The 14059-nt window shown below is 44.1% G+C and overlaps 1 protein-coding gene and 2 long non-coding RNA genes across 16 annotated transcripts in view; 2 read left to right on the forward strand and 1 right to left on the reverse strand.

Moving 5' to 3' along the window:
• Positions 1-14059, forward strand: part of LOC310696120 — a 493645-nt gene that overhangs the window by 240269 nt on the left and 239317 nt on the right. The gene's annotated exons all lie outside the window — the stretch shown is intronic.
• NCAM1 (neural cell adhesion molecule 1) overlaps positions 1-14059 on the reverse strand; it is a 226853-nt gene that overhangs the window by 19730 nt on the left and 193064 nt on the right. For 3 of the 14 annotated variants that reach the window (XM_083480930.1, XM_083480932.1, XM_083480931.1), the window contains 2 exons: positions 1439-1646; positions 1062-1178 (listed from right to left, as the gene is read on the reverse strand). The exons of 5 other annotated variants lie outside the window; for them this stretch is intronic. In XM_083480930.1, coding sequence (XP_083337056.1) covers positions 1062-1178; positions 1439-1646 — 325 coding nt within the window. Of the gene's footprint in view, positions 1-1006; positions 1179-1438; positions 1647-12853; positions 13391-14059 lie in introns of those variants that run through there. 6 more of the 14 variants (XM_083480936.1, XM_083480938.1, XM_083480939.1 and 3 more) reach the window with 2 other exon arrangements.
• Positions 3138-13638, forward strand: LOC310696112. Its single transcript, XR_014520435.1, has 3 exons — positions 3138-3686; positions 3915-10215; positions 10456-13638. It is a non-coding gene; the product is annotated as an uncharacterized lncRNA (long non-coding RNA).

The raw sequence follows: 14059 nt of genomic DNA on the forward strand, positions 1-14059 counted from the left end.
AGGAGGGGAAAGAAAAGAGAAACAAAACAATGAAAGCCATGAAAGCAGCAGGCGGCTGGGTGAGTCAATGCAACTGCAGAAACAACATGCGGTTATTTAACAAAGAGAGAGAAGGAAGAAGGAAGACATGGAGGCAAGAAGAACACCGAGCCTTTGGACGTGAGGCTAACCGTATTAGGGAGACCCTGAAGAATAAGGGGGCACATCCTTGGTATCAGAGGAGGCTGTTTGAAGAGAGTACCTGCCTTGACCCCAGGGCCATTTTTTTCCTAGAAAAAGAGGTGGTGGAACTTGCTGAGCAAGTATGGGGAGCACCCACCTTCCCTTCTTCGCCCCAACTGCCACTTTTGGCGACACTGCTGCCAACCTCCACCTCCAGCACACAGCCACAATCGCAGCGCCAATATGATTGCTGCAGCAAGCCAATGGTCACGACACACAGCCCCAGGTGCCATGCCACCTGCTGGCAAACAGTCCCAACCTAAAGAGGTACCGGAACTTAGTTCCGGTGAGTTCCGGGTGGAAAAAAAGCCCTGCTTGACCCTTTCTGGGTCACAATGAGATTCGCAGCACATCCTTCAAAGATGCAAATCTGCCTGAACAAACTTTATGACTCCTCCTTTGGGAATGGTCAGCAGCTGTACTTCATGCATTTCATTGCCATTCAATCCCAACTTTCACATTCCATTCCTCCACCACCGCCACAGCCCAGTATAAAACTGCCAACTGAGAATAATGCTTCAGAAATTCGATAGTCCACAAAAGCTTTGCCACAATAAAGTTTTTAAGGTGCCATGAGAGCTTTTCTTCTCTTTGGAAACATATTATTATTACTCCTGCCCACCACTTCCTCAGGATTGCTCAGCCTTCCTTCCCCCTAGTTCTCACTCCATGTGAATGAGCTGTTCTCTCTCTCTCTCTCTCTGTCTCTCTCTCTCTCTCTCTCTCTCTCTCTTGTAAACACACAGAGTTGTCTTTCACACAATGGAGCCTAAAGAGGGGCTCTGCTCCCCTCTCCTCTTCAAGGACACACCCAGGGGGCGTCTACATTCACAACATACTCTGGCTCCGTTAGCGGCGTGGTTTCATTAGGTTCCGTGTGTTTCCCTCCGTCGTGGTTCGGGGTCCGTTCCTCCTCTGTCCGCACTTCCACAATGGGCTCTTTTGATTCATCTTTCCTGTAAGGGAGGAAAGGAAGCAGGGTTAGTTGAATCCCCAGCACCTCCCAGTCTAAAAAATATCAGCTAGCAGGACTGCGAAAGATCCCCTGCAGCTTTTACCATCTAACTATGGGAGGGGTAGATGGGAGAAAGGATGGTCTTTCTAATCATGGGAAGTGCAGACAATTTTCCATTCCATTTCTTTCTTGGAGCAATGTGCAATGTAAATACAACTATATATATATGTATGTATGTATAATGAAAACAAAATTACTCACGAGAAGGCAGCCTTGCCCTCTTCCATGTCCTTGCCTTTTGCCCCAGGACCGGATTTGCCACACAGGTTGACTGCGATGCACATCAGGAGGCCACACTTGTTCAAGAAGTAGCAGGTGACGTCCACAGCCACCAGCAGGAGGACAAAGACCACAATGAGGATGCCCACAATGGCAGCAGTGCCCAGTCCTGCAGTAGGGCTTGTGCTAGCTTTAGAGGCCAAGAGAGAAAAGGGAGAAAACAGAAGTTTGCAAGTCGGGATGAACATTTTTTTTTAAGCACAGACATGCTTCTATCTAATTTCCTGTTTGAGCAGGTGAAGCATCGCTGGTGTAAGGAATACTTCATCTCCTTCCAGAACACCCCTTTTCGCCAACAAAGAAATGTCGTCACTAGAAAGCAAAACAGTTGCCCTCCTCACCTCCATTAATAAATCCAACATGTGTTTGTGTGTGAGAAAGATGCTGTTTGTAGAATTATTATTTTTTTTGCAACCTCCACCCCCCACCCCAATAAAACAGATTCTATTTATCCAAAAGAAATGGCACTTCACTCAATTTCACTCTTTGGACATAGCCTAAAACATGCACCAGCAACGCAGAAGCTAAGAATCCTGTAATACTCTTATCAAGTTGAATTCAGAACAATTAAGAGGCCACCTAGTGGCTATTAGCCAACGAAGTCTGAAACCCATCCTCCATTTTCAAATGCAACGTTGGAAGCTGGCAACTTACTCCTATCAGGCATCTCACAAGTGGAGTGAATTATAGGACTTTGGTTCTCAATATAAGGTTTTCTCTTGACCAGGCGTGGGGAACCTTTGGCCTTCCAAATGTTGCCGAGCTACAACTCCCATCAGCACCAGCGAGCAAGACCAATGGACAAGGAACATGGGAGTTGTAGTTCAGCAGCATCTGGAGGACCACAGGTTCCTCACTGCTGTTCTTGACATATAATGCAACCAAACACTTTCTAGAAATAACCTATCCTGGGCATATAGTCGTCAATCTGCAAAGTGGTGTCCTTAGTCAGCCCAGGCACCCTTTACCTTGTGTATATACAAAGAAATGCCCTATAACAAAGAACAGGGTTGCAGAGCCTGTGGGGACCCTCCCAAAATTGTTGTACTCCAACTCCCATCAGCCGCAGTTAGTATGCTCAAGTTCAGAAATGCTGGGCGCTGGAGTCCAACCATGTCTAGCAGGCCCTAAGTTTATCATCCCTTGCTAAGAACAATTTTACATGTTCCAAGATTGCAGATAACACTGCTCAAGAGAACTTAGCTGGCTGTTGGAAACATTTTTATTTCAACTAGCTGCCTTTTGACCAGTGGCGTAGCTAGTTGCTCGGGTGCCCGGTGTAGCATGCGTCTCACAGCTGGGGGGGGGGAGCTGCGTGGAGCCTTTCTGCAGCCTCCCCCTCAGCTGTAGGACGGCTGAGGAAGAGGTGGTGGACAGACGCAAGCTCCACGCTGCCGTTTCAGGCAGCGCCAAGCCTGCAAGCGCTTAAGCCACCACGTCACTCCCAGGAGAGACCCGTGGCTCGGGCATGCTGCAGGCCCTGTGGTAAGTGGTGCCAGCCATGTTTGTTGACTGAATGAAAAAGTTTCGTGAGCTCAATTTTTTAATTTTAATTTTTAAAAAACGCATATTTTTTGTCATTTTGTCACCCTCCCCCACCCCGTGAAAACACCTGGGGCGGCCGGCACCTACCACACACCCCTTCCTCCACCACTGCTTTTGACATGTGGTGACATTAGGGTCTGCTGCTTTAAATGATTATTACATTATTCTTTTCAAAATTGGTAGTTTAGTGGTGCCTTTTAATTTCTTGCTGCTTTGCATTTACTAATGCTTTCTCCTTGATTGCTGTTTCATTATGTATGCAGCTTGGTAGTTTTCAAACCAGTGGGGCAAAATACTAAATAACAACAGGACATTGTAACACAGCAACCCACCTTTAAGTTTCTGAACACTGGACTAGGAAAGTGTGGAGACCACCTATGTATTGGTAATAATTTAAATGTCAGACGGCTTTTCTCTTAACTTTGCTATGTTGCAACAGGGCAGAAATTGACCAGAAGAAAATAATAATAAAAAAGGGTAAACTGAAGGTTGACCTGGTCAAATTTCTCAGCAGGTAAATTCAATTAACCCCTCAGGAAGTGGGATTTCCTCTTGCCAAAGATGGAATTACCTACAATGCAATCAAACCCCTCCTTGGGAAAATCAGAATACAGTGGTACCTCGGGTTAAGTACTTAATTCGTTCCGGAGGTCCATACTTAACCTGAAACTGTTCTTAACCTGAAGCACCACTTTAGCTAATGGGGCCTTCTGCTGCCGCTGCGCCGCCGGAGCCCGATTTCTGTTCTTATCCTGAAACAAAGTTCTTAACCTGAAGCACTATTTCTGGCTTAATGGAGTGTGTAACCTGAAGCATATGTATCCCGAGGTACCACTGTACCTTCGTTTTCCAGAAACACCCTAATCCTGGGGAACCAGGCCTAAGCATTTAAAAGCACCATGCATGAGGCATAATTTTAGTAATCTTAACCCCTAAACTTGTAACTGACCAGGGAGGGGTAAGCTTTTAAGAGTCATGTGTGTAGTACACAAACACTATGAGCCCAAAGACAAAATTGTAACAGCAGTGTTGAACCAACTGGCACAGAACTAGCCCTCTGAATTATTTAATTAAACTATCAGTTAAATATGCATCTGAATAGTACCGGTAACTAATGCTAACATATGCAATCCATACTAATGTAATGATGAAGGATTGTAGTCAACTAAGTTCTGCTCAGGGTAGACACACTGAAATTAATGAACCTAAGTTAGTCATGTCCATTAACTTCAATGGGTCTGAATCTGTTCATGCAGATTGGCTCCTAATCTGCAAAGGAAACTATACAGTATCTTGGAAGTCGAACGGAATCCATTCCAGAATTCCAATTGACTTCCAAAATGTTCAGAAACCAAAGCGCGGCTTCTGATTGGCTGTAGGAAGCTCCTGCAGCCAATTGGAAACTGAAGAAGCCCCATCAGACGTTCAGCCTCCAAAACTAGTTCGCAAACTGCAACAGTCACTTCTGGGTTTGTGGCATTCGGGAGTCAAAATGTTCAAGAACTAAGCTGTTTGAAAACCAAGGTACGATTGTATTTGGAATCTTTTTTTGTTTCTTTGCTCCATGCTGTCTCCAGAATGGAGATAGTTGATAAGCAAGTGACCATTTTGCTAGATGTGCAGCAAGTCACCTTAGCAGTCTGCCCCTTGGTGAGGCACATCACATGTCTCTCCAAAATCATACACTACCAAATGCTGGGATCTATCAAGCAAGGGAGGTGATTGGGAGAGAAGCCATCATTCCTTGCTTGTGGCACTCAGGGGACCACTACTGGGGAACACGGTATCAACCTAAGATAGACTGCTGGTCTAACCCACCATAGCAATACATACATTTTTATGACCCAAGACTGGAATGAAGGCTTAGGGAATGGTGAATTGCAAACTCTATCCTTTGGTCCAGGGCTTAACATGTCACCTTGGAAAGCTCTGATGGAGGCAAAGTTTTCACAGGTGATAACATCTTTCACTGCACATCAGCCAACCAGGACAGAGTCTCTTTGCGGTAAGATTGCTCTTGCTTTTATTGGCCTTTGTCAGCCCTTATTAATGTGTCTTGCAGTTATTATCATGTTTTACAGATGAGGTTCAAGAGGAGACAACCAAAGCCCTACAAATCTATCCACTTTCCTAACCCCACGGTTCTGTTCTTTTTCCTGTTTTTATTCTGAAATGCATCTCACTGCTTGAAGAGTCTAAAATTAATTTTGGGCCTGAAGCATGTGCAGTTTGCCGCAATATCCCACTCAGCTCTCTCTCTCTTTCTCTCTCTGGCCTTCTATGTTATCAAGGTATACACATGCACTGATGAAGCAGTGCAAAAAAGCCAAATTAGATGTGATTGTCTGACTGCATCTCCGTTCTTTCTCACAGTAAGAATTTTGCTAGAATCATATGCTCAAGCATACCGTCTGCTTTAAAAAAAACACCCAGTGCACATGTGCATTGTACAGAGCTCTGATCACCCCACCTCAGCCCGAGCCTCTGCTGCCCTGTCAATATGAAGTTCCACTAAGAAGTCCCATATTAACCACAATCTCTCCCCAGCAAAGTCAAAGCACTGTGCTTCTCTTTTTTGCTTTGGCTGGTGAAGTCTGACGTTTGCATCAGAAGTCCATTAAGCGCTTTGCAGAATGCCTGCGCCAGCCAGATCAGCTCTCTGCCAAGATACATAATTAAACAAATTCATCACCCTTGGTTCTTGCAAGGAGAGGGAGGGGGCGCCATACGCATTCCCTCTTGTAATGTATTCTAAATTCACGCATGGATTATTCAGCTGTTAACAGTCTTCTCTCTCTTGCCAGCTATTGGAGGAGAAACTTTAGCAGAGACGTCAAATCTTTCCTTCTCCTCGTCTCAAATTCCCATCTGGGAAATCCAAAAGAAGCAGTTCTGAATGCCTGTGGTACACATTCACTCTTATATGGCACTTTAATTCTGGCCTAGGGACGGGGACAGAAGAGGCATTTAGTGAATGCCAGAGGGGTCCCTGCCTTGGGGGAAGATCTCTGAAACAAGTAACATCCTGCTAGTTGGAACCGTGAAGGCTACATTTAGGAAAGGCCATTAACCATGAATGCTAAACTAAACCTCAATGTCCAGTAGTATATATACCTTTTGCATACCCAATTCTTCTTGTATTCTTCAGTCATCCAACGAAGCTGAACATTGGGAGATTGAAAGCAGACAAAAGGAAGTGCTTTTTCACACCGCACATAGTTAAACTATGGGATTTGCACCCACAAGTTGTAGTGATGGCCTCCAACTTGGGCGAATTTAAAAGAGGTTTAGACAGATCCGTGGAGGATAACGCTATTAATAGCTACTAGCCACAACGGCCATGTTCTGCTTCCACTGTTGGGGATGTATATATAATAATAATGCTAGACCCTGGGAAACATGAGCAAGATTGCAGACTTCCCATAATGGGGCATCTGGATGGCCACTGGGAGAACAGGATACTGGACTATATGGAGCTTTGGCTTGTTCCAGCATCCAGGCTGTACTTATGATGGTGGGGGTGAAACAGCAGGGATTGACTAAGCACTATTATACTCTGTTGGTCAGATTCTTGGAGGTTTCTGACTCTATCCCGGCAACACAATCCCAGACTATACAGACTGTGAGCCAGATCCATCAAATACAGTTATTCTGTGCTGTGACTAACTGGTGCGGGGCATTAATTCAGAGCTTCAAAGAATGCTTGACTCATTGTCATTCTGTATTTTGGTAGGGTCTCTCTCCCTGTCCCACTTTGTGCCTCATGTTCCTTTCCGGCTCCCTTGGGTGTTAGGTGGTTGAGGAACCACAGAAGCACATCTGGAGTTGGATATGAAGGTGAAAGCTGGACAGGGGCATCACTGGTTCAGCATCCACCTTTGAGATGAGACAATTGTGCAGCTCTCTCCACCTCAAATATGTAGGACGTTTTAACCAGCAGCTGGAGCAAACAAAGAAATCTGCAACAGGGTGGAAGGAACAAGCATGGGAAAAGAGGACAGGAGGCGGGATCAGCAGGCTGCTAGCACATGTCTTGGATTAGAGTGGACCCCACCACGCTAGAAGATTTAGATTGGCTTCTGATGAATTGGAAGGCTAGGAGCCAATTGGGACCCCGAAATCCCCCAAAGAAATAGGGGAATATGTACTATTTCTTAAACCTTCTTAGTTGGCTGAGATTTCTGAATACAGGCCCTGTTCCTACAAGGGTGTAGTAAGCACTGGACAAATTATGGGCCACACAAAACCATGTTCAAGTACTCTCCAGTGCAAGATTATAGAGACCTTCAATGTTAAGTGTCTTTCTCCTCTGTAGTGCAAAAGACTGAAGTACTGATCTGCCAACAGCAGAAGCTCTGCCAGGAGACCACCAAGGGTTCCAGCAGAAAGTATCTGACAGGGCTGGGAAAGACCCATTTTCTGAAACCACAGAGAGCCATGCTCAGTCAATGTAGACAATACAGAGCTAGATGGGCCAATCTTCTTACTCAGCATAAGGAAGCTATCTAAATGTTTCCAGAATGATCTGCACCTCAACCTGAAGTGGTTTCTTTCAAATCACAACCATTGCAAGCAGTTCTGCAAGTACCCAGTCCTTTAACAGGTTACTGGGATATCATTTCCAAGGATAGCCACTTCTTTATGATTCCTTTGCAAGTAACTTTTAGTGCTGTAACACAATGCCACACAACTTCCAAATGTCCAAACTGTTACTTTTTAAGATCAGCAAAACAACCACAACGAAATGCAGGTTGAAATTTGAGATTGGATTATGTATGCAAAGTTTGAAACAAACACATTTCACCATTGAATGGCCAATATCAGGAGTGTATAGGTGCAGGTAATGAGCAGTGAACCCCCACAGAAGCACACTAGTTGCATTTTGCACATATATACTATCTTCACTTCAGCTCAAGGGAAATTGTGTTTGTCCCTTTAGAAGGAGGAGCCAGCTCTAGACAGCACTAATTGGTGTGCTTGTGAGATGCCACAAGGTCACTGCCCACTCCTCATATTGCAGGGGCATCTTCTCATATTTTTAAGCAATTGATCTTAAAATCACATGATGGGCCACAGCTGAAACCTCCAGGTTTGGTCTTTGACATCTCCAGGGGTGGACTGGAAAGTCCTGAACCCCAAAGATCTGCTGCCAAGAGTAACACTGAACTGGACAGACCAATGATGTGACTTGACATAAGGCAGAATCCAGATAAATGACTGCTGTGTTAAAAAATAGTCAGAAAGCTTGCCTGAATCATGGCGATAGAGGGACAAATTACATATACATAATCAGCCTTTGAATCATCATTAAGTATGTCTGTCATTGCAAAGTCAGGAAAAGCTGGGCTTGCTCCATGAGCAGTGAGCGGGCAAAAATAGATGACCCATCTCCTTTTTAAATATGCCTGTATCTGCCATGCAGTAATTCTACAGTAGTGGGGAACCTCTGTCCCAGGTGCCAAATGCAGCCCTCCAAACACCTCTATATTCAGCCTTCAAGACTCTGTTTAGGCCGTGCCTCCTCCACAGGCCCTGCCCTGCACCCTCTTTGAATGCTTATGCCTGGCAGAACTGTGCTCTTGAAATGTTAAAACACCTGTTGTTTGCCTGGATGGCAGTATGTAAGGTGTTTGTGGGTATGCAGAAACCATTGACTTCTGCATGGCTGGAATGTATTCTACTGGACAAAGAGCCACATCCATTGCTCTGACCCATCCCCCACTGGCATGTGGGTCTAATAGATCACAGGGCACAATCCACCACAAATATTTCTGGCAGAGCCCAACTGCCATTCATTTTCCTGTTCAGTGTAGCTGTGGCCAATCATGTCACTGGACTGTTGGGAGATGAGAAGATTTACTTATTGTTGAATTGTAGAGTTGAAAGGGACTCTGTGGGTCATCTAGTTCAACTCCCTGCAATGCAGGAATCTCAACTAAAGCATTCATGGCAGATGGCCATCCAACCTCTGCTTAAAATCTCCAGTTAAGGAGAGTTCACCACGTATCAAGGGAGTCCATTCCACTGTTGAACAGCTCTTGAAAGGTCTATATGATACTTTTTTAAAGGGCCATTCTGCCCATGCCTGAATCTGCAAAAGGAAGGCTGAAGTATTTATCCAACACTTCTCTCTGACTTTATATCCATCAATATGAAATGAGACTCAGAAATCTCACTACTTCCCTTATGTGGCAAGTGGTCTATGGTCCGCCCTCCAAATATTGATATATGCCAAATCTGTGGGTACAGGAGGGTCCCCAACCTCCACAAGCCTTCTTGGACCCATCAGTCATAGTGAGCTGATAGTACTAAGCTACCTTTGAACCATGAAGGCAATTCAACCACAGTTGTAATGTGGAGTCGAGGCTGTAAGAATGGGAAAATATTCCAATTTAGCTTTCTCCCAGTTTCTCATTTTTCCAGCATTCTCAGTTTACCAAACGTCCGCATCAATTTGGATTTTCCCCCTATAGAACTGTCACATGAAAATTCAGATGCATTTTTTGTGAGCATTTCTTCTAACATACGCATTTTTGTACACAATTTCCCCTAATATACAGATTTTTGCAAGCAATTTCCCCTAACAAGATGTAGCTTTGTATGTTATTTTCATTAATATTTGCATGTTTGTGCATACCTTTTGGTTCGAAAACTGCATCACAACATTTGGAGAAGTGTATTTGTGTTTCAGTTCATTCATTGGACTGAGAAGTATGGCTAGGTATTTGCCTTAAAATGCAGAATGAATGAACAATGTATCCCACATCCCCAAGCATGTGTCAGACCTGGGTGAGGCAGGTAATCGCTGTGAGTTCACGATCCCTGGAGTGCCATGGTGGTGATGCAGAGGGACGTAATGTTGTTGTGACAACACTATGGCTTTCGCAGCACCCAAGATGGAATAATATGCTGTCGTACCACACCTGTCCTCAAATAGATTGTGTGCAGGGGGCGGGGAGGTGTAGTGAGTGTAAAATAGCAAGGACACTGCAGGTCACATGCAGTTTGTAGCTGCACATCTGTGCATGCAGAAATTCAGAAAGTGATAAGGAACCTTTCCTCTTGGGTGTCCCATCTCCTCACCTCTCCAAGAGACATAGGTACGAGAAGAGAAGTCACGCAAATTGTTGCAGTGAAGACAACAACATACAGTGGTACCTCAGGTTAAGTACTTAATTCGTCCTGGAGGTCTGTTCTTAACCTGAAACTGTTCTTAACCTGAAGCACCACTTTAGCTAATGGGGCCTCCTGCTGCCGCCGCACCGCTGGAGCCCGATTTCTGTTCTTATCCTGAAGCAAAGTTCTTAACCTCAAGCACTATTTCTGGGTTAGCGGAGTGTGTAACCTGAAGTGTATGTAACCTGAAGCGTATGTAACCTGAGGTACCACTGTAGTTTGTTTTCTTGGGGATGGAAGTAGACTGCAGAAAAAGAAACCCCTTTGCAAAAAAACAAAACAAAAAAACCTTCCTGAATAAATCCAGCAGCTCTTTTTCGTCCATTTGGCTTGAGGGGCTTGAAATGTCCACTAAAATGCTAACAGACACACATGTAAGCAGAGAACAAAATAAAATGTGTAAACATTTAAAACATTTCCTATGCATAAGCATCATTGCTGTGTTAAGAGTGGATACATATGTTGACAGCTCCGAGTATATGGAATGGAGCAGCCTGCCAAGCCCCACTATGGAAAAGTGGCTTCTATTAGGACTTAGGGTTGTTCACACATGCAACCTTTGCTCAGAAATGCAGGCCAGGGTACTGTGCTGTCAGGAAAGCTCATCAGCTCAACGCAGTGCCAGGGATGTCCTGGCATACTTTGCCAGGGGTCATTCAGAAGGGATCAGCCTGGAACCTGTATTGAGCAACATTGACTGAGACGATTTTACAACATTCTACTGTGCTGGCAGCTTGAAAGTTCTCCTCTCCATTAGCAAGCTGAGACTGAATTGCCTGTGAATCCAGACTCAACACTCCACTATCTGTAACTGTGAATTATTCTGACTTTGTGAGCTAATTCCGAATGTGGATTTCCATTGCACAAATTCAACTGCAAACTCCATCTCAACTGACTCGCTATGGATTCTGAATCTCTGAATTTTGCTCAAAATATGACACAGACCTCACTCTATCAGTACCCCAACTCTTAGCTGGGCACTGAACATTCATAGTTCGTCTTTTCACTTGAACTTTTCAAGCAGCATTTCGCAATCACCAAGCACAGCAGGTGCAAATAAAATGTGTGTTTCATGTATAGCTTTGCAAAGTCATGGGTATCATGATGAACAATCTTGTGTATCATCTAAATTAAACCCTTGCTTTCAGACAGAATTATCTCATACCAAAAGCATTCCTGAATAGGAATGGTAAGAAATTCCACCTTTATCAGAATTTGAGCTGGATTCTTGGGTCCTCATTGGAATGGACCAATTCTAGATCAAATCTGGAGGGAAGAGATGCCCCCAGGCTGCAGGAGGTCTCTCTCCACATCTTGAACAATCCCCAAGGCTGTGCTAAATTATTTCCAATTCCAATCCAGACCTTTTGGCAAACTTCTAAAACAAACCAGAGTGGAACGACAGGGTTTCTCTCTCTCTTTTCCCCAAAGGTGAGCCTTCCTAACCTTCTGTTAATTAATTCCACTTTCTAGGTGTGATGGAATTTCCATGTAATGCTGTGTGGGGGAAAATCTGGTGGGCATGCATCCATTTTGTTTTGTACTGATATATGAGAGAAGTTTCTAAAAGGTTATAATAAAGCACAAATACCAATGAGCTGGACTCTAAATGGGAGATGTGCTAGATGTGCTATATTATCTCCTATTAGCTAGCACTCATATGACAAAGAATGTGGTGACAAAGGAAAAATAGTATCAGTTTGGCAGGTTATGTATTGCCAGCTAACCTTTGACTGTTGAAAGGGCAGAGAGCAGCTTCTTATGAACTTCTCAGCACAGCAGTGGAAACCTAGACCAAAATGGTCATACAAACTTGCACTGTACAAAGCTGAACCAGCTGGTACTCAAATGACTTTGTCTGCCTGCCATTTGATGCTAAGGGACCCAACTCATGATGAGCATGTTGGCAAGCACCGGGGGTGGGCATGGGCTAACCGTTTGAAATGGCCACCACACAGCCAGATATTCATTAAAAAAAAGAATGGAAACATGTAAAACTCCTAAAAGTTCTGAACAAATGGCTGTGGCATCACAGTGAATGTCCTAAGGTCCTAATACAGAGATGTATTCCTTCTGTACTGAATGGCACCCAGGGCAAACTGGCTGTCTGAATACCTTACCTGTGGCTGTCATTCTGTATGGCACCATGAACTTTCTGAAATCATGTGTGTGTGACTAAGTGTGGTAGAGCCTTGATAGTAGCAGAGTGGCCTGTGCCACTTCAGATTGCAAGATAGAGAAGCCATGTTTGAATGCCCGCTCATTTTTTTTTAAAAAAAACTGTTCTGCAAGTTAAAAACAAGCTCAGAACTCTTATCACCTCACATGGCTGCATAGGTAGATTTGTTATTGCCACTGCAATATACTCAGAATGCTATGGGCAGAGTTTGCAGGGCTCAGCCAAAATGCTCCACGAACCCACAGGCAACAGCTTACTGAACCAACTAGATTTTCTCAGGTTTTCTAATGAATGTAAGCTGCAATGTACCATCCCGAGTTAGACATGTTCAGGCAAACTAGTTCCTAGGAACCCTTTTAACACATGACAAAAGCCTCATGGACAATCTACCCCAAGTAACTCCAGTCACATCAAGATGGGAAGTGTGCAACCATAAATTTTGGATGTTGCTTCTCATTATTTTATTCTTATTCTTCTTAGTTTGTTAAAAAAGATTCTGTTGAACTATTGGCAAGGATGAACAAACAGTGATGTGTGAAAATGGCAACAAAGACCAGTATCAGAAACACTCTTCATTCTTTCCCCCCTTGTAATTTGAAAAGTTGTTTTTACATCCAGTGGTTGAAAACGGGAGAGGGAGGGAATCATGGTACAGGATGCACACACAAAACAGTAAAAATGCCCAATTTGAACCTTTTATCTCCCTCCCTCATTACAAAATAGCACATCTCTCCCCAAAAATAATGGATCTCTTGTGTTCTGCATTTTATTTCCCGACCCTCAGAAGCAATCCTTGGAAATAAGGAATTTAATCTTGCTTTCAGGCCTCAGCGAGAAAACCAGGGTCTTCAAAAGCAAATATCTGTTTGATGCTGTTGTTGTTTGCAAAAGTTTCTAACAGAGCAGAAGCAGAGCTGCTGCAGAGATGAGCCACAAGACAAAGGGGGACGAGGCCGCTGGACATCCCAGGGTTGCTGCAGCCGCCACAAATGATTCCCAAGATGGGGTCAGAAAATGGTTGGGCGTTGTTGTTTTTTTAAATCATCATCATCATCATCATCATTATTAAAACAAAAGATTGGGTGTATGTGAAGTGGATGTTTCCATTGGGGTCCAAAGTGACATGTATGATGACAGACACAGGAAAGGAACAAGGGTGGGGAAGGGATACAGGGGGAAAAGAAAGAGAGAAAGAGAGAAAAATAGGTAAAAGAAAAAAAAACATCATAAATATAGAAAAAACAATAAGAATTTAAAAGGCTTATTTAACTTAGTATAATTTTTAAAAAAATGTCCAAAAGGTTAGAAAAACAGAGCAGCAGCAGCAGCAGCAATGGTAATGGTAAAGGTTTATATGGAAGCTGGCAGCGAGAAGAGGAATTTGGAGAGGATGGAGGGTTAGCGAGCAAATGAGACGGAAATCAACACTGTGACAGAGGATGCTTGGAGGACAAGGGAATGAGCTGGCAGTATTTGGCAAAGGAACACTTTCCAATGGGGATTTTCAATGCAAGAATAAACAAGCCCACTTCTACCTAATGCCCAGCCTGGCCAAGAAACTCGCCTCAACTTTGGGAATTGCCTCTGCCTTCCTAATCGTCCTTGGGTAGAACTCCATAAGCAGCTGCCCCAGGGAATCCTTG

The sequence above is a fragment of the Podarcis liolepis genome (assembly GCF_965112155.1).
Source record: "Podarcis liolepis genome assembly, chromosome: 16".
Classification (NCBI taxonomy): domain Eukaryota; kingdom Metazoa; phylum Chordata; class Lepidosauria; order Squamata; family Lacertidae; genus Podarcis; species Podarcis liolepis.